The following is a 27921-nucleotide window of genomic DNA, read 5'->3' as shown; positions in this document are numbered from 1 at the left end:
CATGCAATCTATTAATGAAAAGTTGAAAAAAATATATTTAAGAAAGTTGACATTACATTTTATGTATATTTTTCTTTTTATGAGATATGTGATACATTATTTTCCTTGGGAGAAAAAAAAAACGTTAATTGTATCACGTGATAACCTGACACTTTTCACGTCAGGTTATCACGTGGAACTTAATATATAGTTCATAACATGAACTCCTCACAAGAAAACACTAAATTGATGACGTAACTTCAAATTTATCACGTTAAGCTAACTTATCACAACATCAAAATATGCTACTGAGAGTTATTGATTGTGACGTTTTCCATGTTATAGTAATGAACATTTTTTCTGATCTGGCAACCGTAGGCTTCCGTAGGATTTCACAATCAATGACGTTATTTTTTTACAACGCAGAAGCAGAAAATTGGGTGTCCACTAGGGGTCATCACTTCGTTCTTTCTCACAATATGACGCGCGCACGCGCACATGCACGGTTTGTGTGCTACCGCAAAGCCTCCGCGCAGTCTTCTTGGCTCTTTAAAACACTTGATGTGTGAGTGCGCGTGCGAGTCGAGCACCTCCGCGGTTAATATGAGCAGCGGCGGGCCGGTGGGCGTCATCGCTACCCGGTGAACAACACAAAGCGGTTGGAGCGAGCGAGCGAGCGAGCGAGCGACCCCCAGGAGGCTGGAAATGGTCGCAGGGTACCGCCGGTGAACGCTCGCCGCCGACCCACCCGCCGACGGACCGAGCGAGCGAGCGAGCCAGCGTCCGGCCGGCCGCCGCCGCCGCCGCCGCCGCGTTGATGCGGCACGGAGAAGGCGACACGCCGAGCGAGCAGGTACGTAAGCGGCAGGACGGGATGGCGGTGGTCACTCCGCAGATTCTCCGTGCGGTTGTGTTGCCGTGGCGACTCGGCCGAGACTGCGGCACTCGGCGAGGACAAAGCCGGACTGACGCAAGCTAATCCGCGATGACTAAAACGACGACGGAGCCTCGAATGCGAGAAGCCCGGCGTCGAGTCGAGTCGAGTCGAGCCCCTTGCTTGACCTACTTGTGTGCGCGCGCGGTTGGATGTGTTGTGTAGCGTCGATGTGCTTCAACGGCCATGTTCGTGGTTCCTTGTTCGTTATGGCGGCGGGCGAGCCGGCATTGAATAAGCCTTCTTCCTTCGTTTTCGTCTTCTATTGTCAGCGTTCAAGTCCAAACAACGTGTCTGCGTGCATACACAATGAGCTCTTTTGTTGAAGAACCCCCCCACCCCCGCTAATATCCCCCCGGCCCCCAAGAGCTGTTTACTTGGAATGGAATCGATGGGAAAGTCAAGTGATGTCAGCCTGTTGGCGTGGAAATTAATTGACGTGTAACGAAAACGCAGGTGACTCATCCACGTGGATGAGATTGGAAGGAAGGACGCTCACCTGGGAAAGTAGAAAACAAATCAACAGTCAGACGTGTGCCACTCGTCAAATGCAAAAAAAAGTTGACGGGTAGAAATTTACATCTTCTTTGGTGAGATTCACTGATTGGTTTTCTTTTGCAGAAAGAGCAAAAACAAGCAGGCACGACCCCAGGCTATTTAGCAGTATGTTTTCAAATCAGATGGCTTAACTGGGGCGACACAATTTTCTGACGGGGTTTATATATATATTTTTTAAAATTGATTCATTTTTTAAATATTAAAATGCAATAATCTCGTTTTAAGAAACACTCAAGTTGTGTTTTTAATGAAGAAAATGGGTTGACTTTTAAGACTTTTTTTTTTCTTTTGTAGAAACATAAATCATTTTAAGAAAAAAATAATTTTTTTTAAGAAAGAGAAATGCAATTTTCTTCAGTAGAAATCTACTTTTTGAAGGGACAGTGCTTAGAAATATTTGATTTTCCAATGTTCATACATTTTAAAAACCTCCATTAATTTCAATAATATGCCCAAAGAGTTCTATAGCATCAATTTCAAAAAAGTTCTAGTAATCGTGAATTAAATAGGCCGAGCCTTACAGGAAGTAAACCTGTTTTTACCGCCATCTTTCTGGTATGGATACTCGAAGGAGACAAATTTAGCAAACTGAATTGGTGATTGTCTTACGAAGTGCGCGTGCATCAAAATGCATACACTTTAAACTTAGGTCATTGCATTCTATTAGTTCACCACTAGATGTCAAAAAAAATCTGCACACTGTCCCTTTAAGGGCAAGACTATTGAATTTTGCTTTCTTTTTCATTAACGCAAGTTAGACTGTGTGACATCATGTGCTTCACGAAATGTTTTCTTTCCTGTGTAAGGGATTATTTATTGTATCTTTGTTTCCCTTTCCCGCAGTGTCCGCGCGAGTGATCGTGTTTTAGCGAGTGGACGTCTTGAAGATGGCGGCCGTGGTCAACTACTCGCCGCCGTGGTGGGTTAACCTGCTCCACCGCTTGCCTCATTTCAACTTGGACTTCCAGGTGGTCAGCAGCGACTTCCGGCCCGAAGACCCCGAGTATCAAAAGGTAGTGAAAAACAACGGATGCCTCGCTTGATCGCCATTGTGTTGTTGACGCAAACGAGGTTTCACTCAAATCATCATTTAGGAATCGTAAGCACGTGCACGGTGGTGTGCGTAGTTCGCCAAGGGTGGATGCTTGTTTTTTATGCCCTTGCCCCCAACAAAAAAAATTATTTATATATATATATATATATATATATATATATATTGTCAGCAAGTCCAAAGAGCCACTACTTGGCAGCTCCACTCAAATTGATGCCGTACTTGAACGAAACTGCTCAAGAATTATCTGAATAATTATTTTCTTCTTCTTTTTTAACAGAGATTTTTTTTTTCAAGAACCGTACAACATATATATATATATTTTTTTCTTTTAATAAACATGCAAGTGATTTTATTATTTTTTAAGGAACATACATTTAAAAGTATTTCTTTTCTTTTTACAAGGAAAATGATTTTTTTTACTGAAAGAGAAAAGAGAAAAAAACAATTGATTTTTTTCCTTTTAAGAATGTGAAATATGATTGATTTTTTTATTTAATTAATCATTTTTTTATTATATATTTCTTTAAAAAAATATTTGCTTTATCTTTTCAAGAAGGATTTGTAATTTTTTTTTAAGATAGAACGAAAATATTATTTCCTAAAAAAAAAAGAGAAATATGATTGTTTATGATGATTTTTTTTCCCTTTTGTACTCAGTCACTGCCGACCCAGTTAAAATGGAGCCGTCAACGGCAGTGGAAAACCTGCTTGATTTTTTTTTTTTTTCCAAGAAAACGTTCTTGATTTATATTTGATCGTCAATACAGATTTGTGGAAATGCCTCAATAAAACCTCACCCCATCAAACTCTGCTCTTACTCCTAAAACGTGAAGGCCTCCCTTCCATTAGACGCCTTGCCTATCTGCAGTTGAGTAAACGCAAGTCGGAAGGTGACTTGCACTTGCAGCATTTGCGCTGACAGCGTGGGAAGGCGAAGCGCCACCGCCGTTGTGAACAAAACAAAATGGGGGTGGGGGTGGGGGCTGTTGGTGGTCATGACGATGATGACGCTGATGGTGGTGGTGGGAGACGAAGAGGAGGAAGAGGATAAAAAGGCTCGAGAGGCGCAGGCTTGATGGGCCGTGGGAGGCGCTTTTTCTTCTAAATGGCTACTTCCTGTCAGCCATTCACTGCTTAACTGAGGCTCTTTGTGTGTGTGTGCGTGTGCGCGCGCTCCAGCAGTGGAATTTTAAGTAGCCCGCCCCAGTTATTTCAACTATAGGGGTGTCAAACTCATTTTATTTCCGGGGCAACGACCAAAAAAACCCTGCAATTCCAAATTATTTTCCTTTTTTGTTTTTACAATTACATTTGTAAAAAAAAAAAAAAAATTCATATTCATTGATTATTTTTTTATTTATTTATTTCTGAGTGATCTGAAATTTCATAAGAAAATGTCAACACTATTATGAAAGCGGGTTTTTAGTTTCACGTGCAATTTACGGATCAGCATATTGGATGTGCCTTTGAGAATATAGAAACCACTTTAAATGTACTTTTTTTTGTGCATGCATCCATGGGAAAAAAAGAAGAGTTCCAGCAAAGCGACCTATTCAAGTTTATTTATTTATGTGTGTTTTAAGCGGCTGCCGTATTTGCGTGCATTTTGGCACCGAGACTGCACGCTTCTCTACGTCGTCCAACATCTGAATAACTTTTTTCTTTTTTTAAAAGAAACGAATAACATAAGAAGGAAAATGATTTCTTCTTTTAAGAAACATGTAAGTGATTTTATTTTTGTTATGTAAGGTAAACATAAAAGTATTTTTCTTTTTACTTTTTTTTTTTTACTTTTAAAAAAGATACAATTTAAGGAGTTTTATCTTTTTATGAAACTGCAAAAAAATATATATTTTTAAGAAAACCAATTTTTTTTTCCTTTTTAAGAATGTGAACTATGATTAAAAAAAAATTTTAATTTGTATTTATTATATACATTATTTTTTTAATTAAAAAACTTTACAGTTTTTTTTTAAGACAGAGAAAACATTCATTTCTTTATTTTCTTAAATGCAGTTTTAAATTGGGTCCAGTGTGGGTTCTGGCAACATTTGGTCTTTTAGCCTCCATAAGTGCTGCATACGTTGCTGTCAAATGTTTGCGTTGAATCGGGGCCCCTGACGGGCCAAGTCCGGCCCGCGTGCCGCATGCTGGAGACCTCCCGATTTAGCCTCTTGTATGTCATCACATGTTGTGTGCAGCATTTTCTGTGTCAGTGCGTATTTAGCACTTAGCGTTGGTTTGAAGAGGTGAGGTCACAAACCTCCCTCAGGGGCTTTTGTGTATGCGTGTCTTGCTGTTTGTGTGTGTGTGTGTGTGTGAGGGGTGGGTGGGAATATAGGGGTTCCATTCAGGGCGCAATCATTAATTGCGGCTAGACGGGGAGAGGGAGGCGAAGTGGGTGAGAATGACGAGCAGGTTCAATTAGATGGAGAGAAAGTGTGTTTTTGTGAAAAGACCACTCTCTCTCTTTTCTTTCACTTTTTCACAGCGAGCCCTCTTTTGATTGGCTCGCTATATCCGTCTCGGGGGGCTTTCATGCGTCCACCACATGCACACCCGCGCACGTACACTGTTTCAGGAAAAAAATATGCCGACCCCTTTAGCATAACCTGGTTTTGGCAGCCATTTTGGCTCAAAGGTTAGCAGAAATGTCAACAAGCGTCGTTGAAACGCATACGTTGGCATCAAGAGACCGTAAAAAGCAATGTTTCGATGTCATTCCTTCTCGTAGACTACACATGATTACTACACACATTTTATATTTTTATGTACAATTGGGAAAAGTCTGGCTTCCATTTTGTTTCAATCAGCATCTGAAATACATTGACAAGCTTGGTTGAGAACAAACTACAATTGAAAAAAAAAAAAAATTGTTAACAAATTAAAAATGAAATTACTTGATAAAAGAAAATAAAAAAACGAAACTACATTTTATGTTTACAAAACCAACAAAAATGAATTAGAATTATAGTGAAAATGCCAGCAGCCAAAATGGTTGCCAAGATTGTCAACAAATCCGTTAAATGCAATTTTCTCTCTCTCTCTCGTGTTCTTTTTTTTCTTAGAAAGCTGAAATTGGAGATTGTGTCCTGAGGTTCTGCCGGGGCCTCAGAATAGAACTCGCGCGTGTGTGTTTAGCGTACAACGATGGAACCGCCGAGTCAGCTTTTGCGGTAGCACAGCTGCAGAACGTTACGCGACAGTCACGTGATGGCGTAATTACACACAAACTCTTCGGCGTTGCATTTGAATGCTCACATTGGTCGGCCCTTTTTTTTTCCGAGGCGTTTGAAAGCGCGGGCCGTTGGTTCGGGTGCAACGGCCGCCTCTCGTTGACTGGCCGATGAACTGGAGGTCAGTGAACGCCTCGGGAGAAGACCTGCGGTTGTTTGCCAGGCGCAAGACTCGTCGTGTGATGCTGGCGGGTGCAGGGTGCAAGGGCGAGTCAGTGCAGTGGAAGCGATTGATCCTGTCAGAATACACACACGCACGCATGCACGCACGCACGCACTTGAAAAGCACAGATTGAAAGTAGATCACCGTACAGTGTGTGACCGCTAAAGCCCCTCCTCCACTCTGCAAGCGGTTCTAACACGCACGCACACGCCCAGTGAGTGCGCTAATTACAAGCTAATTGGTCCTGGCTTAATCTGCGTCGACGGTTTGCCGGCTCCACGTTTTAATCTCACGTCTGTCAGGTTGTACGTACCAGCACTTTTTTTTTTTTAAACAGGCATCACTTTTTTATTTGTGCAAGTAGCACCAGCGAGATGAATGTGTTGTGGTTAACTCATTCAATCCCAGCCATTTTCACCGAAGCAACCAAACCCCCTTCGAAGAAAGATGAGTCTCTTCTTTCATCTGGAAAAAAAGTATATTTGTATCTGTTTTCGTTTGGCATCAATTAGCATTAAAACTATAGCTCAACTTCATCGTTATTCACAAATCTATTTGAGTGAGTAAAATATATTTTTTTCCAACATGGCCCTAGTTGCTCTCTTTTGCTTTGCTGCCACCTGCTGGCCGTTTGTGTAATAACTACCATTTCTTCAATTGTTCTTTGCAATTGAGAGGCTGCATCAAAGCCGTCTATGTCCCCTAGCATAAAAACAACAACATAAAAAACGTATAAATATGTCTTTGGGACACTTAAAACGTTTACAATAAAATGTATTTACACGTTTTTGGGAGCAAATAAATTTAAAAGCGTAGTAATTTTGGGTCCAACGGTTGATGAAATAGGTCAACAGTCTTTGTCGTCTCAATATGTTATTGTTGTGATGTTTTACTAATGACAATACGGTAAATTCTCACCAATTGTGATGAAAACTTTTGGCTGAAAAGGCACCAAAATTAATGAATTGGCAGTTCACGTTTCACAAATGTTCCTATCCCCGGTTTTCTTTTGTGAAATCGAGCCAATTGGCGTGTTTTGTCCTCGGTCAAAAACGACACCAAAGCCTTTGCTCATTAGCAATCGGTGCAAAGGAAGTATGCTGAAGTGATTTGGACTGAGTACGTTTACATGCAGTCAGAAAACCGTTTAAAACCCAAACATGAGCAATATATGGTGTTGAAAGCCCCCATGTAAAGACGCCTGAATATAATACTCGGGTTTTTAAAACCTGAATAAGATCCCCGGGTTCTTAACCGGAATTATTGTTCATATGAAAGTATTCGGGATGCCTCGATTGAAAGGTGCATTGGTTTGCCTTTTCTACACGTTTTTTTTCTTCTTCTCCTTTTTCACATATTTCGTATACGTGTTTATAAGTCTGTGTTTCTGGCATGCAACTCACCGGAAATACTCAAGCAGAGATAAACATGGCGACGCAGCACGGAAGCGCACTTTAGGAGCGGCTGAGTGACATAAATATGACCTTTTTAAGCTAGAAAGTCAAAAGACATTTGAGACGGTGTGAGTAAACTTTTCATTTCATCTCACACGTGTGACCGACACATTTGACATCAACCAAACCAAACAAAATCAATACGAGGGCCATCACAATGCCGCCATTTTGGTTTGCGTGACGGCATCCCTGTCAACACAACAGCAGTCCGACATTTGTTTTGACGCTCAACCCGCTCACAGGCAAGAATACGTGCGACTCGGCTAAGCAGCAGGATACTCGTGCTTATCGCCGGTGATGCTATTAAGCCTCCGCGTTGATTTGAAAGTCAGCGGTTGAAACAATTCGCATTAGCGCAGAATGCGCAAGGTCTGCGGCGGTAAGCCTATAGATAATAGGCACGGGATCGAACCAGCAGGCTGGGAATCTACACCGCTTATCCACAGCCCCCCCCCCCCCACCACCCCCTCTTCCATTTCTGCCCATCCTCCACTTAGAAAGGAAAAGCTAACAGTTGATGTCGTCGGCATTACAAGATGGTGAAAATGTTGCGCAATTTCCGACCTTGCAACTCTCATTGTCAACAAATACATAAAATGTATACTGTTGAGTCACGATTTGGCAGTAATGAGATGTATGGATATGCTGCTTAATCGTAGATAATAAAAAAGAAGAAGCTATAATAACGCTCCCTCTTGTGGTACACAAAAGAATCACCGCCCAAGTGCAATTCAGTTGTATTTAATTTAAAGTTGAAAACATTTTGCCTTTTACTTTATGTGTAATACATTTGAATCGAATCATTGCCTATGTAGCAGTTTTTCAATTTTCCATTCTCATTAGTTCTCTTATTAATATTCAAGGTTGGTGCTATTGCTGCATAATGCCACACATATATATTTGTATGTATATATTTGTTGACTTTCTGAATGTCCCAGTGGGAATGGGGCTAAAATCGTCTCCTAAGCTTTTGTACTCTTTTTCTTTCATGCAAATGGCCACTAACCACGTCCAACGTTGTGCATATGTTGAGCGGAGTGAAAAACCCTGGCTGGATCCAAACGAGGTCACGAGGAGTCGTTGTTTAGGGGGGGGGGGGGGGGGGCTGTTTTGGTGACGATCCAAAATGGAGTCCTGAGAATGTTCCGGCTGCTTTTGTCCGCTGGAGAAGCGGAAGCGTTCTGGAAGCGCGCAATGTTCTTCGCGTGCTCCTGCCTCACAATGACTTTTCCAGGCCATCCCAGGGGGGGCGGCGGTGGTGGTGGTGGTGGTGGTGGTGGTGGTGGTGGGGGGGGGGGGGGGTGTCATGTCGTGTCGTTGGCAGACTAACCATCAGAGATGGATGGCTCGAGATAGGTACTGAATGTTGAACATTATTGCACAGTGTCCAGAATAATTTTCCCACCCGCAGTGGAGAGTCGTGGCGTACACGATGACTCGCGACCGACCGCAAAACAGACCGAGCATCTTTTTTTTGCTCTCTCGCCTCCTCCGCCTACCACCACCTGCTCCCGGTTTACACATGAAAGCTTTTAGTGGCTTGCGTCGCGCGTTTGCGTCTGTGCGGTCGTTGTGGTTTGGAAGCGCTTCTTTGGCGTGCTAACATGCTAGCATCACGGCTAGGCGGGCAGAACTCGTGCATGACCGCATTTTTGAAGGGAACCTACAATCCAGTATTTATACATATTTTATTCCTTTTCATACTTTGTATTCTTTTGTTTCCCACACAGCACTGTCATGAATTTGATGTTTATTTATTTATTCATTTACCTACTTATTGAAATAAACTTTATTGATTTGTAATGTTTGTTTTGTTTTTCTTGTTACTTCTCTTTACTGCATGACTGATTTGTGTTCCGTGTACAGCACTTTGTATACAGCAATGAGTTGAAAAAATGTACTTTGTTGCCATCTTGTGGCATCTAAGCAATTACAAAGCTTTCCGTGTGAATGTCAGTTGTCTCTGACTTGTTAAAAATAAAATATAAATACATAATGCAAAATCTGTTGCAGCAAGCATTCGGCAGACTGCGTCTACCGTTTATGATTACATAGTTGTTTTATGTGGCTTTTAATTTTTTTTTTTATCCAGTGGAAAGCATATGGCAGCTGAGCTAGCGGTTGTTGGCTAGCATGTGAAGCTAACCTAGCAGTAATTACTATTGTTTTTTTATGTCCAGCGTGGCAGTTAGCGGACTGCAGCTCGCGCTAGAAGCTAAACTTGCGGTGCATGTTTTTACTCTGTGGTCCATTTACTTAATTGTTTCATACAATCGCTGGTGTTAATTCATTTTTTATTCATTTATCTTTTATTTACTAAAACTTTGAGTGGCAAGCAATGGTAGCTAGTGGGTTGGTGGCTAGCGCTGGAAGCTAACTTAACTTTATTCTGTGCTCTGTTTACTTATTTTTTTTTATGTCTGTGGTTTAGTTATCATACTATTTATTTAATTCTTAAATTAAAAAAAAAATCTCAATTCACAAACATATAGCTGATTGGATTATTTTTTTTTATGTCCAGTTGTGGCTAGCTGGTCTGCAGCTAGCGCAAGAAGTTAGCCATTTTGACTGCGTTTCCACCTATTTAATGATTGTTTATTTGTGTCTTCGCAGTCCGTGCTGCTGCTGGGCTCGGTGGCTCTGTTGTGTTTGGGTCTGGACCTCCTGTTCCTCCTCTTCTACTCCTTCTGGCTTTGTTGCCGCCGCCGCAAAAGCGACGAGTCGTCTTCGTCGGCGTCGTCGCACCACGCGCGCTCTCAGCAGCCCAGCGCCGACTGCTGCTGCACCGCCTGGTGCGTCATCATCGCCACCCTGGTGTGCAGGTGAGACTTTCTGCAATTTCTTGCTTTTATCTGTGGTTGGTCGTCGTATAGCAACAACAACAAAATATCAGCATTTGAGAGGAATTGTCAAATGTCTGTTTTCTTCGCAGAGAATTTGTGAATGAGAGCCGTAGTAAAAAACATTTTCTTATTTGTGTTTGCCTTTAACACGGAAGAGAACCCAGCAAATTTGGCTACACAGCAACAACAACAAAAGCGCCAAAAATGCTGCTCCTTTTTCCTCGTTTTGTAAAAAAAACAGTCAGTCCAAAAATTCTGGCATTAACCTTTGTTTGCCCTTTACACAGAAAGCAGCAAATTTAGCTGTACTTTGACAACAACAAACTTTTACTGGGACCTTGAAATGCCATACATCGTTCTCACAGAGGGCAACCAGGAAGTGGTTGTGTGGCGGCACCAGATTGCCTGTTCTTGCCAGCTGCACGTGTGAAATTTGATTGGCAGATGACCGAGATGAACGCTGGTCCTCTTTTTCTGGCTTCCCGCTTCATCCTCCTCTTCCTCAGCCGCCTTTCTCGTCATCTCCTTTCGTCGGCCGCACTCTACCGTTCATTGGTCCTCTCTCTATTTGGCCCTCTCGCTGGCCTAGAAAGGTTGCCATGGCGACAAAAGCAGATTGAATGTAGAGAACGGAAGTGAATTTTACATTCGCGAGGGAAGCTGCGTGTGTGTGTGTTGGCATGAGTTGGTGTTTTGCAGCTTTCAATATTTCATCTTTATTGTCATTATGATTATGATTAACTTTCCTCACAATATACACATCTACTGACTATATGTGCTTACAGCAGTGATTGACTTAATGGGTAAGGCGTTAAGTATGGGGGGGGGGGGGGTCTTAGTGTGATGTGGTGCCTTATGGGAATTTCAGTATAAGGGATGCAATGGTTAGAAATTCTTACAGTGGCTGTATATGTTTATTAAATAAGATTCCGAGAGTGCATGGCATCAATGTTGGGGTAAGGCATGAAGTCGTGGTGAGGGCTTGTATGATGCAGTGCGGCAACACGTGATGAATACAATCGGGCTTTCAGTATAATGTCAGAATTGTCCTAAATGTGGCAAGGGGCTGTTTGTTGACACAACATTGTCATTAGGGGTAAGGTGTCTATTAATTAGAGAGGACTTGTGTGACCCGGTGCCAAAACTCACCATCATTTTTGTGGGGGATTTAAATGTAAAGGCAAAGTGGTGCTGAATGCTTCTTGCGGCAGGTGGTGTTTGTTTCTGGCGTGTCTTAGGGGTAAGGCGTTTATTATGTGAGAGACCTTGTTTGATGTGGTCGCACCAGTCATGCTTATAAATGCAGATTATTCGACTGCAGAGAGTGCAGTGAATTGGGCGTTTATTAGCTCGGTGCTAACTCAACATATTTAAGTGAAATCATATGTCACAGCTAGTAGGCTAGAGACCCCCCCCAGAGAGCGGCCTTATTTTTCTCCATATATGTATTTGGGGGGGTGGTGTTTATTCATTCAAGTGAATTAAATTCCGAATAAATGTCACTTCCTGCCAGGCCATAAATGGACGTTTGTATACGTTATGGAGGTTGAAGGCTGAAGAGTGGCGAGATGATGAAGTGCGCGCGTGAAGCCACATTAAGAAGCTCATAAAAAAATCATTTCATCCCATAAACTACAATCGATGCTCGTTTCCACTCCGTCTTGTTTCCGTCTGCAGATGAGGATTTATGTCGTAGCTGTACTAACGCACGCACGCACGCACGCACACGTGTGTGTGTGTGTGAAGAATCTAACGGCCTACAATAAATTTCCTTGAACTGTCGCCGTTAATTTACACAAACAGCCAAGTACGCACCCGGGTGGGGGCTTGCGTACTTAGGATGGGTGTCGCGGGGTCGACTATGGTGCTTGAAAGGACAAGATTTCGGAAGGAATGATGGTCACTAGTCAGTCGCGTGAACATTTGTTCAATTGGATCTGACTGGCCCGGTGTGAGTAATGTGAACATTCTTTGGAATTCTGAAAAATGGCGTTCAGGCTACTCCAGCCTGCCCATCGGTTTCAAAAAGCCCCTTTTGAAATCGACTAACTATTATTTACACTCAACAAACGTATCAACGCAACACTTTTCCCCCATACAGAATATCACCATTTCGCCGTGACAGTGAGCACGTCTCCTTTGCCGAGATGATCCATCCTACCTCACAAGTGTGCCATCTCAAGATGCTGATTAGAAACCACGATTAGTGCAAAGGTCGATAAAACAAAAGTCAACCTTTCAGAGTGGCCTTTTATTGTGGGCAGTCTAAGGCACACCTGTGCACTACCCATGGTGTCCAATCATCATCTGGATATGGATTATCTCGGCAAAGGGGAAGTGCTCACTATCATAGATTTAGACTCGTTAGTGAACAACATTTGAGAGAAATGCTGATATTTTGTATGTGGACGAAGTTTTACTTCTTTGAGTTCATCTTGTGAAAAATCGGAGCGAAAACAAAAGTGTTGCGTTTCTATTTTTGTTGAGTAAATATATTCTCATTAGGGGTGCACCGATCACATATTTTCCGGCCGGTCACGATCCCTGATCTTTTAAAAAAGTCTGACCTGCCATCGCGATTTTTGCCGATCCCGATTTATATATATATTTTTTTGTTTCAACCAGGGTTAGTCATTCTCAGTATTGTTAGATTTTATTTTATTTTCGAGTTTTTTTTAATTTTTTTAATGTAATTTGGATTAGTTTTCAGGGCGGTTTTGTTAGTTTTTTCAAAAATGTTTAGTTGTTGAGTGATTTGTGTGCGTGTGTGTCAGGATTATAAAAGTTCAGGATTTTTCACGAAAGTTTTTTTTAACTTCATTTGACTTTTGATTTTTAAATTCAGTTAGTTTGGATTGATTTTTAGAGCAGGTTTTAGTTTTTATTTCTCTTTTTAATTCTTCATTTTAGTAAAGTTTTTCGCTATAATTATTGTTAATTAGTGTTATAAATTTTTTTTTTTTTTCATAATATTTTATTATTATATTCATGTTTCTTAATTCGTTAGTTTTTTGTTAACTAATGAATGCATGACTGAAACGTCAGCCGTGATTGCTGATTTCCGAATCATCCGAAGCCGTTTGTTTCCCTTCAGCGCCGGCATCGCTGTGGGCTTCTATGGGAACGGCGAATCGAGCGACGGCGCCAGTCGCTTGGCCTACTCCCTGCGGCACGCCAACCGCACCGTGTCGGGCATCGAAAAACTGGTGAGAAAAAAACAAAACATCCCGAAGCAAAAGATCCGATGACAAACTTTGCACTGCAACTCGCCATCGCGCGGACATTTATTTGAGTGACTCTTCCGCATGCCACTAGAGGGAGCCATATACCGTCGGTGGTATCATTTGCCGTGACAAATCCCCGTGTCCTCGCCGCAGGTGTCGGACAGCGCCACGGCGCTGAACCAGACGGTGGAGGAGAACCTGGCCCAGCTGGAGACGACCTACCAGGAGCAGACGGACTATGTGTCCATCGTTCAGAAGCTGCAGGGACAGCTGGACGAGCTGGTCAAGCTCATGGTGGACGTCCCCTTCTGGTCCAACACGGACGTGTCTCTGGAGGACTTGGCCCGCCAAACCGAGGCCTTCGATTTCTACAGGTCACAATATTATTCATTGTGTGAATGCTGAAGATTGGGTGTTGGTCTTCGGCACAAGTTTGGACATTTATTGCAATTACTAGCAGACTGATGCAAACCGTTCCATCTTGAAAATATTCCCAAAATTGAGGACATCCTGAGTTGGCGTTTTCCACATTGTAGCAATTCCCACATTCGCAGAATTCCACATTGGCTGCTATAAAATCTCCAAAATGTTTTTTACGTATTGAATTGCTCCTTTCACATTTCCATTTTCAACTTCAATGTAATCGCAAAAATCTGGAATTTAGACATCTAGATAAAAAAACAAAAACAAAATTCTCCCATGTTTCTCCTGCATTTCAAACCATTCATAACATCTCGGACATCTTGGGACTCTTTTAACCGTTTCAAAAATTCCTTTGTGTTTCTTTGCAGAATTTTCCACACTCCAAAAAAACACTAAAAGTAAATAAAGAGACCTTTGGCAAAATAAAAATAAAAATCTGCACTCACACTTCAGTTTCAACACTTTCTAATTTTTACCTCAATTTCACACATATAAAAAGGGATTTTACATATTTTAATTGAACTCCTCCCTCCATTTCTCAACAGAACAAATCCCATGTAAATGATACTATTTTGCAAATTTTATCCTTCCACTTTTCCCAAATGATTCAAAGGATTCTACTGTCAATTGCAAAATATTCAAGAATATATATATATATATATATATATATATATTTATACACTGCTCAAAAGTTTGTGAACCTCTTGAGCAATTGAGCTTTTTCTTCTTTCTTTCCGTATTGCGTTGTCAATAACGTGTGCTTGCAGGTGGTTGGGCTACCTTGGCCTGCTCTTGTTCGACGTCCTCATTTGCCTCCTGGTTCTCTTTGGCCTCATCCGGAACTCCAGAGGAACCCTGATCGGGTACGCGTGGCCGCGTCGAAAGTCCGCGTATGATTTTTTTTTTCCCCGTCGCGAACGCGCAGTAATCCAAGTCCAATGTTGTGCCACCGTCTTGTTGTTTGTGACCGTCCGCAGCGTGTGCCTGCTGGGCGTGCTGACGCTCGTCATCAGCTGGGCCTCTCTGGGCCTGGAACTGGCTGTCGCTGCGGTAAGCGCGTCGCCACGGCAACGTCGCAGCGGGCGCCGCAGTGATGTAATCTCCTTGTGTTTGTGCGTGCGCTCAACAGTCGGCCAGCGACTTCTGCGACTCTCCCGACACGTACGTCGCTCGCGCCACCAAGGAGAACGCCGTCATCAATCAAGGTAGCGGCAAGCCGGCGTGCTGCGCTAACGTCCGATCGCAACCTCACTTCACTTCTGTGTGTGTGTGTGTGTGTGTGTGTGTGTGTGTGTGTGTGTGTGTGTGTGTGTGTGTGTGTGTGTGTGTGTGTGTGTGTGTGTGTGTGCGTGTGTGTGTGTGTGTGTGTGTGTGTGTGTGTGTGTGTGTGTGTGTTTGATTGGCGCTCTGGTGGCCACCCTGGCTGGCCCTGGTGGAGCAAATCAAATGTTATATGTACTTTTGATCCATTTACTGTATAATATCATCTGATATTTCTGAACGATCACATATTACAGGGATGTGATTTTTCCGCTAATTCGCGGAATTCCGCTTTTTTTATCTCCCCCCAAAAAAAAAAAAAAATTCAGATTTTTTATTTTTGTAGTAGTTGATTGTGTATGCACATGACTCGGACAGATAACATCTTCTGCTATAACAAAGACATTTGTGGTATGCTCTAATATGAGTTACTTTTCATTTGGTCACGATACAATTATTTGTTCATGAAATTTGAACTCTTCAACATTATTTATGTGTTAACTTAGTAATCACATTAGTTAGATATGATGATATTCTCAGTGATAGTTTTTAAAAGCAAAGGCAGTCCAATGTTTTTGAATGTGACTGATTTTGAGTTGACTAAAACTGCCATTTTATATGGGATAGTTCAATATACATTGGAAATTTATGCTGTTGTTTTGTCTATTTCTTTGTCATGTGAGTGCATTGAAAGTACTTCAAAACACGGAAAACCCATGAGCTTCATGACCTTGTCCCCCCACCAGGGCACCGCCCTGGACCTAGCTGGGTGCCAGCGGCCCCCAGACCCCCGGCTAAATTTTCAGATAATTTCACTTTGGTCAAATCGCATCCCTGATATTACATTAAGCCTACATTTAGCGCGCTCCATTTTGAGCCGGCGTCCCCGTTTGCCCCTCGCCTCGTCTTAATGAGATCTGTTGTCTCGCATTTGTTTCTGCTCTGGCTGACTGTGCACACACACACACACGCACACACACACACACACACACACACACACACGTTGCATGGAACCGTTTATGTGAAGTGACTGGCCTCCCAGTCGCAACCATTTGTGGCGTGAAGATGCGAAAGATTCTTCCGCTTAATTCATGTGTGTGTTTTGTTGTCAGATATCCTGCAGTATTACCTGAAGTGCAGCCCGGGACAAGTCAACCCCTTCCAGCAGGTAAGTGCAGAAGTATTTGGCGATACCGACCTGGCTGGCCCATCAAACAACACCAAAAATTCATATTTTATTCAGATTTGTTCTATTGTATTTAGCGTTTATTCAAGTTTTTTTTTTTTACCTCTTTTAATACATTTGTACATGGACACCATTAGTTGCACGAAACACATCAATCATTTCTTCCATACTTAGTTGTGTAGTTTGGCTGAGTCTGCCTTTCCGATTTTGTTTCAATAAACCATGAGACACATTGCGCCTTCTCTTGAGGGTGATTAAAAAACTTTAATAAACACTGAATACAATAGAACAAATTAGAATAAAATATCTAATCAATTGCATTTTTAATACATTTTTGAAAAGGTAAAGAGACTTTATGGACACCCTGTATATTAGATTGTATCGATAATAAGCTCAGCTTTAATGACACTACATGTAATTTCATTGTCTCATTTTAAGTTAAGGTGCAAAAAAAGCGAAGCCCTGCGTACGCATTCACAGGTTTTCACTTTTAGAGACTTTGGTCGTTTTGAGGCAAAACTGAATCTTTGTTCTTCGCTGCATGAAAGATGCCATCTGGTCTTAAATGTCCGTTTGTGTGTGCGCACGCGTGTTCAGAGGCTTTCGGGGAGTCACAAAGCGTTGGTGGAGATGCAGGACGACGTGGCCGAGCTCCTGCGATCGGCCACGCGGGAATACGCCAACACCAAGGTGCGTGCGTGCGCGTGCGTGCGTGCGTGCGCGTGCGTGCGTGCGTGCGTGCGCGCGCGTGTTAGCTATCGCCGTTTCCCACGCACGTAGGCGAGGTTACCACGTTTTTATCCCCATGTTACTTTCTTCTCGTCGGATTACGACAGCTCGTCCTACTTTTCCTAATCTTCTAATTAGTTTTTTTCTTTTGTTGTTGGAAAACTTCATTTTGTAAAATCAGGATGTTTTCCCCTCATGTTGACACTTTTTTTTTTTTTAATTCTGACTTAAATATCCCCCCCCCCCCGTGAATTTCTGACTTTAGTTTTGTTAAATTCGCATTTTCGTTCTCCTGCGATCACCAAAATTATGATTTTTATCATTGACAAATGGAACACATTTTTCTTGGTAATATAATTTCTAACATTACAGTTATTCTTTTGTCCTCATTATTTTCTTTTGCTAAAATGAAGACTGCTCTATGTTTTTGTACGATTTCTGATTATTTCTCATCCTCATTATTAGTTTGACCGCATACAATTTTGACTTTGTTCTTCTTTCTCATTCTGCTTCATTTTTAAAAAATTAAATTTAAACTCTGGGGATCCTTAAAAAAAATCCTCATTTTCTTCTTGTGCCTTTTTTGTCCTGTTATTGTTAAATATGCTTATTAAAAATTTTCACCTCTTTTTCTCATTAATTCTCATAAAATCACAATTATTGTTTAATATGATTTCCTTCCCCCTCGAATAATTAAACTTGTGAAAATATTGTTTTTCCCCTTGCATGATTATTTTTGTAATGATATATTTTTTTTTTATCATGGATCACATGTACACCTTTAAGTAAAATGTTTTAACTTTAAACTTTAAGTTTATTCTTATAAAATATTCCCCAATAAAAAATAAAGTTTTTTCCTTTATTTTCTTTATTGTTGCAAATACAAACCTTTTCCCCCCTCATCCTTTTTCTTGTCATACGATTTGTTTTTATTTATTGAGGGAGAAAATTTAAGATTTGTTGTTGTTGTAATATTTGGATTCCCCCCATCAATTTTTTTTCTTGTGAATTCTAGCCAAATTACAAAGACTTTCTTTAAAAAAAAAGAAAAAAAGAAGACTTTTTTTTATTTGTGTAAAATTAACAAACAGTTTCCACTTTTTAATTCTGTTTAAATTAGTTTATTCGTGTATCACTAAGATAAAAATTTTTTAAAGGTGTAATATTTATTTTTTCTGTCATACAATTCAATGCAATTTCTTCCCATAAAATGCAACTTTATTTTTGCCATATTTGGACTTTATGCCTATAAAATGCCGTTTTTATTGTGAGTCTCTTGTCCTAAACGGAGCACTTTGTTGTTGACTTGTGTGTGGCGTTCAGGCCAGTCTGGATCAGATCCAGTCGGTGCTGAACTCCACGGAGGTGGGCCTGCACCAGCTGACGGCTCTGGTGGACTGTCGCAGCCTGCACATGGTGAGTGCTCGCCGTCTCTCTATTTTCTGCCAAATCGGCATCGCTTCAAAAAGAGAGTGCGCTTTTCTCATGGGCGCCCCCTACGTTGGTCTTGCAGGACTACGTGCAGGCTCTGACGGGCCTGTGCTACGATGGCGTGGAGGGCGTCATCTACTTGGTGCTCTTCTCCTTTGTCACGGCGCTCATGTTCTCCTCCATCGTCTGCAGCGTCCCGCACACCTGGCCCGGCAAGAGGTAATGCACGCCGGCGCGTGTGCGCGTCTGCACACGCACACACATGCATCGGTGTCATGAATAGTTATGCTAACAGCTAACATGCTACTTACTAACCACCAATGCAGGGTTTCCTCAACTTTCTTGGCTCAACGCTCAAATTAGAACTAAAGTCTCGACAATTCTTGTAAAATGGCGACAACGTACTCCGACTTACAACGCAATACTTTGTTCTTGTAAACCTCACGACATATAAAATAACTTTCATTAACCGTATATTTGTTCTTGTAAAATGATGACGTTCTTATGTTAATTTCTTGGAGCTGTTCTGGCAAAATTCCAGATTTCTTTTCCTCATATCACTTCTCTGTTGTATTATGAATTTATTCTCAAAGAAAATACAAATTTGTTCTTTCAAAATTAAGATTCGATTTTTTTTCCATCATGTATTCCAAAAATGATTACATTTATTTAAGACTCGGGCCGATCTTACTTTCTAACTGAGCAAAAATATTGCGGTATCTCGGTATTGTCTAAAATGACCTTTTAAAAATATTTGTGGAAATAAAAGCAGCATTTTCCCACTTTTTTTAACAAAATAATAAATATTTGCTGCAGAATAACATGTATCATGTTTAAATAAGTACATGTTAGCATCCTTCTTCTGTTTTAACTCTTCGTAAGTCACAGTGTCCCACACTTGTGAGCTATTTTTATAATTGGCTAATCATGTTGTCCTTAGGGCTAAATGGTACCCGCTGGCACCATTTATTATTATTATTATTTTTACTAAGGACGATGCACAGAGCAAAAAGGCCTCTCTGTTTGTGGTTTCTCTTTCATCTTGCTCCCTCTTTCCTCTTCCTCCATGCTTAACTGTTGGCCAGAAGGAGCAAAAAAATAACTGGAGGCAATTAACAAAGAGGTGGCTCGTTTACCCAATTCTGCAAGCAGCCAATCGTGTGCCCTGCTTGGACGTCCCCTCATTTTTTCCGCATTAGCGGTTGTCGAAACCCTTGACTTTTGAAAGCCGCGCCAAAGCGTTAATGGGCCCGTGCCTAATGTGAAGCCATTTCCGTTTGGGAAGCCCTGCTGCGCAAACGGTCTGCTCGTCGGAGGCTTGACTTGTGGTTGCATGTTGTCCTTGGGCGCTGTGTCTCCCTGCATCATCCATCTTCAGCCTTTATTCGCTCCACGTTGACTTTTCTGCTAGCACCAGATTGTGTTTTATGATCCCCTCCACCCCCACCCCTTCCTCCTTCTGTTGCTTCCTTCCTTCTTTCCTTCTTTCCTTCCTTCCTTCCTTCCTTCCTTCCCTCCCTCCTCCTGCTTCTTCTCCTTCCCCACAACCAACGTCCTGATTTGGAAAAGCTCGGGGCTTCGAGACGCTGCGTATGATGACGTAAAAGACCGGCCTGTGGGGGTCAAAGGACACGTGGGTTTCATCGATTCAATGTTGTTAGCAGCAATTTAGCTAATTTAGCCACCGAGACCACAGTAGAGTAGGCTAGCTATTATTTTATTTTTTTTCCCTGCGTGTGTGATTTAGATTTATGATGCAATCACATTTGCGAGATTTATATCTTTTTTTGGATTACTTATTCTCACTACATTTTCATCAGATTCTCGTATATGACTCAATATAACAATTCCAGACTTTGCCCATATTGGATATTATTAATAATTCACTATTATCCACAACTTTTTCGTCTCGAGTTTCGTAAGTTTGATGCCAATCAGTATAATTTAGGTTTAATTTTAACTTTAATCCAGCAATTTATGACATAAATGCTATTTTAAATATGGACAAAATATGTACAAACGTGCAAAATTCCCACTCTTAATGTATGTAATTTTTCATATTACATTTTCCAATGCATGTCTAAAAGATGGACTATCCTAACCCAAAAATAGTTTCAAGCAAACAAAACCGCATACTGTACATTTTTTCCACAGTGCATAAAACTTTTTTAAGCATCCAAGGATGGCTCTGCGCGCGTCTTACCGTGGGTAACTCCAGAGTGGAAGAGAGTCCAAGCCCTCTCGAGAGGATTGGTACCAGAGCCCAAGCCGTGTGCGGAGGACAGTCCGACTATGTGTAGTCAGAATTTCTCTGCCTCCCACGCCAGCTCGGGCTCCTTCCCCGCCACAGAGGTGACATTGCATGTCCCAAAAGTTAGCTTCTGTAGCTGCGGATCGGACCGCCAAGGCCCGCGGGGACCTGCTCCCCAGCCCACTATGCACCCGACCCCTTTGGCCCCTCCCACTGGTGGTGAGCCCATGGGAAGGGGGACCCACGTTTCCTCAATACATTAGATATATGTATATGTAAAGATTGTCAAAAAATGCACAATTTATTTCCTTGGCATTTCAAATCAATTATGGTTGAATGATGATTTATTTTCTTGGAATATTAAAGTCAAGCAAGCGCTGATGCATTCTGAGTTTGAATTATTTTTTTTTTACACAAAATACCAGAATAAAAATGGTCACTTAATATTATGTATTTATTTTCATAAAAATCTGAATTTGTACATGGAACGCTGAATTGTAAAATTTAGACAAAAAAAAAAAAAAAAAAATATTTTAAGTTAAACAATTTGTTTCCGAGCAGTTGTTTGTTTATTATCAATGTTTTTAAATTGATATATATATATATATATTGCCCTGCGCTTGCTGTGCTTTGTCACCGTTCCAGATCGACCTTCCAAATCAGCACCAACCTTACTTTAAATTTCTCATTTCCTTTTTACGGCTGCTTTACATTTTTGTGCCCGAAAATGGTTTGCTTGCCCCTTCAACTAGCCCATATTATTATTTATTATGATTACTATCATTTATTTATTCTTATTATTTTAAGTTCCATGGAGCACCCTTCATGAGCAGCAGTGAGGGACAAAAGGCTGCATGTCCGCCGATTAGCTGCATGTTTTCTGAATGACAGCATTAGCGTTAGCATCGAGCTGCCCTGCCGCTTTTGCAGGCATGCTAGCGACGAGCTAAGTAGACCTCGACCCCTCTCCTCTTTGCTGTTTGTTTACAATCTGTTGTCTCCCCCCCTTACCACCAAAACCCCACCCCACCCTCCCCGCCGCTCCCTAACCCCTCCCCAAAAGGACGGATGAGGAGGACGGCGAGGACGAGTCGGGCGCCTCGCGGGGCGGCGGCGTTCACGATAACCTGTACCGCGTTCACATGCCCAGTCTCTACAGCTGCGGCTCCAGCTACGGTAGCGAAGCTAGCCTGCCCGCCACCGCCCACACCGTCAGCAATGCCCCCGTCACTGAGTACATGTGAGTTAGCGCACCACGCTAGCTAAGAGCTAGCTAGCACCAGCCTGGAGTAAGTTAGCATAGGCAAGAGTGACATCAAGTAGTAAGAAGGAAAAAAAAAAAAAGCCTTTTCCATCAAGTACGCTACACTTGGGTACGGTATGGCGGATTTTGCTAACGTTCTACTTTTTGGCATCCAACATTGGCGCCGCGATGGTAGTGCATAATAATAAAATAAAAATAACAGATCCGTATGTCACCGTATGTTTGGTACCCCATTATGTGGGTGCCATCTGCAGTGCTAGGGTACTTTTTGTACCAGTCGCTGTTCTCCAAGGGTACCAAAGTAGCTGACCCGTAGAGTAGGATACCAAAAATGATTGATTTGTAAAGTTCCACCTTTTGGCACCCTATAGTTAGTGTTGGGACACCAAACATTAGTTAAAAAGAAAACAAGATCTGTTGAGGTCCACTTTTTGGCTTCCATCATTACGGTGCCTTTTGCGGTGATAGGGCACCAAAATAACATATTTTATTTAGGTGCCACCCACAGTGTTAGTGTACCACTTTTTGGTACCCATCATCGGGGTGTCAAAACAATGTCTCGAACAAATGCCACTTTTTGGTGATAAGTTGCCAAATAGTAAAAAAAAAATTGGCACCCTAACTTTAGTTGCTAGCCTTGTATGGTGTATTTTTATTTTATGGTACAAATTTTTGGCACCCTACTTTTACTGTGGTAAGGCACCAAAATAACTGAACTATATCATAGCTATTTTGGTATTACTTTTTGGCGCCCTATATTTGCACAGCACCAAAATAACCTTTCTGTAGATGACCCCTATTTTGCCGCCCTCATTTGGAGCGTACCACTTTTTCACACACTACTTTGGAGTGCCAAACTCAAAGGTGACAAACCAAAATGGCTGAAGACCACATTTTGACACCCAACTATAAGTTCACATTTTTGAGTGGTACAATAATAGATAACCGATGGCGTAGCACATTGTGACATTCCAATAGAGGATACTATCGTTAGTGGTAGGCCCCAAAAAAAATTCCGCTCTGTTTTTTGTATCCTGAACTAGAGTTGGTACCCTAAATTGGCGTGTAAGCCACAGTCGTAGGGTACCAAAGTAACATAACACTTTAAGACGTCACTGTCTGACTAGTTCCGTCCCGCCTCAAACTTGTACCGCTTGGTGGAAACGTGCCTCGATGTCTTTCGGCAAATTTGCGACCCGCCTGCTTCACACTAAATCGCAATCCAAAAGACAATCATCTCGATGATTTTTTGCTAGCCTGACACGCTGCAGTTGAGTAAGCCAAGCCGCTAGCCGTTTGCCCACCGCCCGCAGTAACCTCTGATTCTACAACGCAGGAACCAGAACGCAAACTTTCAGACCCCCCGGTGTGAGAACACCCCCTTGATTGGCAGGGAGTCCCCTCCACCCTCTGTAAGTGCACACTTTCTAGAACACCCCCCCCCCCCCCCCTGCACGCCCGCTGCCTTCCAATAAGCCACGCCAACAATTGGATGTTTGTCACCTGTGGTTAAAGTGTGGATATTGGAAGGTAGCCCCCCCCTCCACCACCACCCCCCATGTAGACCACCACGATCCGGATCAGGGTCATTTTGGCAGCCTGGGGAAACGGGAATAGACGAGTCCTCTACTTCTGATGTCTGCAGGTTGACTAGGGAGAGTCCAAGTCCACTTTTTCAGTCGACCCTCATCCCCCCCCCCCCCCCCCCCGTCCACCCTACCTCCTCTTGGATTCCAACCATCCCAAACCCACCCCCCCCCCCCCCCCCCAGCTCCACAGTGTTTCATTGTGTGCGTTTGAGTGGAGGTGTGTGCGTCCTTGTCCTGGAGTGCGCTTGCTACATGCTCAATAGATGTAGCAAGTGGTCTGCGGCTAACTGGTTAGCAGGCTAACGTCAGAATTAGAGCACTAACCATTTAATTAATGAGTCATTGACAATAACATCATCTCCACCTAATTGATTGTTAATTAATCAATGTAATCAAACCCCGGCTGTCCAAATGACTGGTCCAAATATTTCATCCACCAACCTACTAACTAACCCATATGTTCCACCTACCTCTACCTGCCTGACTGTCTACCTACTGAGCAACCAACCAACATTCCTGACCACTGAACCACCTTCCCTACCTCCCTGCCAACTAACTTAACCATGTGTTCCACAGGCCTACCTACCCACTGACTGACTTATCTCAACCCGACCCATCTACTTACTTACCTGCCTGCCTACCTACCACCCTTTCTACACACTTACCCATGCGTTGCACCCTACCTATGACAATCGACCTACTGACCGACCGATCTCCCCTTGATCAATCTCGATATACCTTCCTACCGATCTCCCTTTTCTACCAACCTACCCACATGTTCCACTCTACCTACGGCGCGACTAGACCAATAGACCTAGTTACCTACCATCTGGTAGTGTGATGTTCCACCTACCCACCGATCGACCAACTTGATCTTCTCTCCACTTTTCTACTTACCTACCAACTCATCCACATGCTCCACCCTACCTACGAAGCAACCAGACAACCCAACGACCGCCCGCCCTCCTTACCCACCTAACTACCGTATGTTCCCCTCACCTACCAAGCGACCCATCTGCCTACCATCTCCATGTGTTTCACTCACCGATTGAATGACCCGACCGATCTCCTCTACTTGCCTACCTCTGGCTCTACCTACTTACCCAAGTGGTCCATCTACTTACCAACCCACTGATCGACCAACCGGTCTTCTTACTCTACCACTTGCCTACCTCCCTGTTAATCAACTTATGTGCTCCACATTACGACCGACTGACCAACCTCTACCTACCTACCATCTTCCTACCTGTCGATCTACCCACTTACCCTTGTGTTCAACCAACTTACCAGTTTTGCACTGACTTACCCACCTTCTACCATCTTCCTCCCAACCCGCCTACCTTCACTCATTGCATTTATTCAAACACAACTCATCTGCCTTTATTCCATTCATTTTTTATTATAATTTTTTGGTCTTCTTCCTTTCTACCCTTTGACCTCTGCCACCCCCTCCTTTCTGGCGGTCCTCAGTACACCTCCAGTATGAGAGCCAAGTACCTGGCCACCAACCGCCCCGACCAGAACCGCCGCTCCGTCCCCAACGACCAGCTGGACCCGGCCAGCCGGCCCCACGCCACCGCCCGGCCGCAGTCTTCGGTCCACTAGTGACCAATCATAATACACTTAAATGCACACACACACACTGTATAGATTACAGAAACTGTAAATATGAATCTTAACTCCACCACTGTTTTAATAACTGGTGATGTGTTGTGCCGTGCACTTATGTTGCTGTATCTCACACACATACACACACTTACACGCACCCTTGTTTAGTCTAACATCAACATCATGAACACCCGAGACTCGTCCATACATCTCCATTTTTTTTTCTGGAATTCAAGCACTCGGGATGGTTTCAACCGAGGGCAACCACGTGCCAAAATGAACGAGGGTGCCTGAAAATGATGCCAGGGAGACGCTCGCTTTCCATGTAAATAGAACAAAACACAAATCAGAAGATTGAAAGTTGCAGTGGGAAGAAGAAGAAGAAGAAGGGGAGGAGGAAGAGGAGGAGGAGGAGGACGGACTCTGGGAAAAGCAGGAAATTGTTTTGGTGCTAACATGAGCCGGCGAGGGGGGGCGGGAAATCATCTGTTTTTAATAGATATTTCCCCCCCTCAAGTATTTTACCACAAGTGATACTGTGATGATTTTTTTGGAATCTTCTTAAGCACAATTTTTTTTTCTTGGAGGCGACTTTCTGACGGCTAAATGGGACACTGCCAACGTTGCTCCTGCTACTGTACAGTACGGAAAGACTATTGTCGTGAACGTGTGTGTGTGTGCGTACACACACTTACATGCTTAAGTTTTTGTGTACGTTTGTTTGCCAGCGTTTAGTCAGGAACGGTAACTTACGCATTTTCCAAATATTCCCAAACTAAAGGCGTTTTTTTTTTTTTTTCAGCCATTAACCATCGCGTAAATCAGTGTAAAATGCTAAACAATTGTCAAACAGATGTGGGGGGAAAAAAAAAAAAAGACAGAAAATGCTGTAATATGCATGCCGGGCCAGTAGGTGGCAGGGCCAGTTTGTGTCATGTAGATTTGTTGGGAAAAGCGCAGTTAGCATAAACACTTGAATAGCGCTTTGGGTTTTTAGCATTTAGTCGGGAACGATAACGTCCACTTTTCAAAAATGATTGTTTTTAGGACGTTGGTGTAAAAACAAAAAAGCCGTTTTTAGTCATTAACAATGTCATATACACATTTTAAGCGATGGCATCTTTTTTTGCGGGGTGATTTAGATAAAAGTTCAAATGATCCCTGTTCACATAGATTCCCAAAAACGACCAACACGGCTGTAATATGCATGCCGGACCAGTAGTTGGCAACAATTATACAGTCGTTTTTTGTTGTTTTGCTTATTAGGGAACAGTACCATCCTATTTGTAAAAGTTTTTTGTTTTTTTTTGCCTGTCGACTAAAAACAACAACAACTAAAACCGCTTTTAGCCAAGAGCGATCGCCACACAAACATGCGAAGTGTACATTTACACGATAGCAACCTAGCATAAACGTACTGTTTTAGGTAAAAGGCTAAAGGATCGCCACACAAATATACACAAACAACCGAGAATGTGTAATATGCATGCCAGGCCAGTAGTTGGCGATGTCACTTTGCGTGAAGAAAGGCACATACGCATCACAATTGTGTCGTTAGCATAAACACGCTTTTGTCTTTTAGCATATAGTTGGGAACCGTAACTCCCACTTTTTCCATGTATTTACATTTATGTTTAAATGAAAGGAAATTTTTACGATCTCTCTCTCTCTCTCTCGCACACACTTGATGTTTGTTTACATAACAACCTAGCAACTGAATTTTTTGGGGTGTTTTTGACGTTTCACATGAAAAACAACAACCTCATACAACAATGACTGAAGTTGGCGATGCCATTTTTGCGTAAAGACTGGCTATGCACCTGGCAAATGTTGACTTTTGTCCGATTGCCGTTGTCAGCAAAAAATTGCTACGAGAGTGCTTTTGTCCTTCAGAGTTTAGTCGGCATTTTTTTTTTTCAAATATTTGCGTTTTTAGACTGTTGCCGTTGAAAAGCTTGTTTTGAGCTTTTCTTGTCTTAATATCCTGTTAAGTTGCACTTGTGCATCATAAATGGTACACCTTGCCAGAGAAGGGACGTTTGTGTCACACTTGTGCATTTACAGGTCACAATTTTTAGCGCTTGGACGGCGATGCTAACATTTTCAAAGAAATCTGCAGGCTGTCGTCGCGTCAACAAACGGGCCAGGACCACCTTGTTTTACTGCCCGATTATTAGCATTAGAATTAGCATTGTGAGCGTCGTAGTCAACTTTGGAGGTCGCCTAATTTGCGACCCTGTACAGCATTAGCACATTTGAATTCATGGGTTTAAACATCACTTCTCGCACTAGCGAGACAATCTTACATTTTTAGGCTAACTATTCTTAGCTGCGTCGTGCTACGTTCAACGAGCATCTGATGCCTTTTCATAATGTTTTTAAAATGTCTTTCCATGCTCCTGATATCACAACCTGTTTTTTTTTTAAGATCATCTCCCAGTCTTGTAACATAATGGACGTTAAAATATTAATATAATGATAAAGAAAAATAATGCTAGTTCGATGTTTTTCTACAGAATGGCTGTTTTCATTTCCCCCCATGATTCCACTAAGAAAAAAAAAGTATTAACGATGTACATGTCCAAACTGTGTTGAAGATATAATTCAAGCTGGAAAATAAATGTTGAAAAACAAAAGATGTGACATTAAAACAACTTTAACATAAATTTGTTCTCAGGTTTGACTTTCTTTCTATCACCATCTAGTGGTCAAGTTCAGGATGTCACCCTAAGCAG

At 42.3% G+C, this 27921-nt stretch overlaps 1 protein-coding gene across 3 annotated transcripts; it reads left to right on the top strand.

The window, feature by feature from the left end:
- Window positions 1-468: 468 nt before the first annotated feature.
- Window positions 469-27852, top strand: LOC144055787 (protein tweety homolog 3-like). Of its 3 annotated transcripts, XM_077572100.1 has the most exons (15): window positions 469-832; window positions 2315-2484; window positions 9992-10200; window positions 13316-13427; window positions 13599-13819; window positions 14636-14731; window positions 14846-14918; window positions 14998-15073; window positions 16241-16296; window positions 16912-17004; window positions 18367-18459; window positions 18557-18693; window positions 21789-21965; window positions 23326-23401; window positions 25049-27852. In XM_077572100.1, the coding sequence occupies exons 2-15, from the start codon at window positions 2359-2361 to the stop codon at window positions 25181-25183; spliced, it is 1680 nt and encodes a 559-aa protein (XP_077428226.1). In that variant the 5' UTR covers window positions 469-832; window positions 2315-2358; the 3' UTR covers window positions 25184-27852. The 3 variants fall into 3 exon arrangements, with proteins under 3 accessions (XP_077428226.1, XP_077428228.1, XP_077428227.1); XM_077572102.1 differs by lacking the exons at window positions 21789-21965; window positions 23326-23401; window positions 25049-27852 and adding an exon at window positions 20629-21747; XM_077572101.1 differs by lacking the exons at window positions 21789-21965; window positions 23326-23401 and having other exon boundaries at window positions 470-832.
- Window positions 27853-27921: the final 69 nt, after the last annotated feature.

The sequence above is a fragment of the Vanacampus margaritifer genome, chromosome 7, assembly GCF_051991255.1.
Source record: "Vanacampus margaritifer isolate UIUO_Vmar chromosome 7, RoL_Vmar_1.0, whole genome shotgun sequence".
NCBI classification, from domain to species: Eukaryota; Metazoa; Chordata; class Actinopteri; order Syngnathiformes; family Syngnathidae; genus Vanacampus; species Vanacampus margaritifer.
The sequence above is the reverse complement of the archived record's forward strand: the minus strand, read 5'-3'. Positions and strand labels throughout refer to the sequence as shown.

What these genes read in the sequence shown, in the direction of transcription:
- LOC144055787 (XM_077572100.1), top strand. Translation starts at nt 2,359, where the DNA reads ATGGCGGCCGTGGTCAACTACTCGCCGCCGTGGTGGGTTAACCTGCTC. An exon ending in ATCGCCACCCTGGTGTGCAG is followed by an intron (nt 10,201 to 13,315) that starts GTGAGACTTTCT and finishes GTTTCCCTTCAG; the next exon opens with CGCCGGCATCGCTGTGGGCT. An exon ending in GGGAGTCCCCTCCACCCTCT is followed by an intron (nt 23,402 to 25,048) that starts GTAAGTGCACAC and finishes GGCGGTCCTCAG; the next exon opens with TACACCTCCAGTATGAGAGC.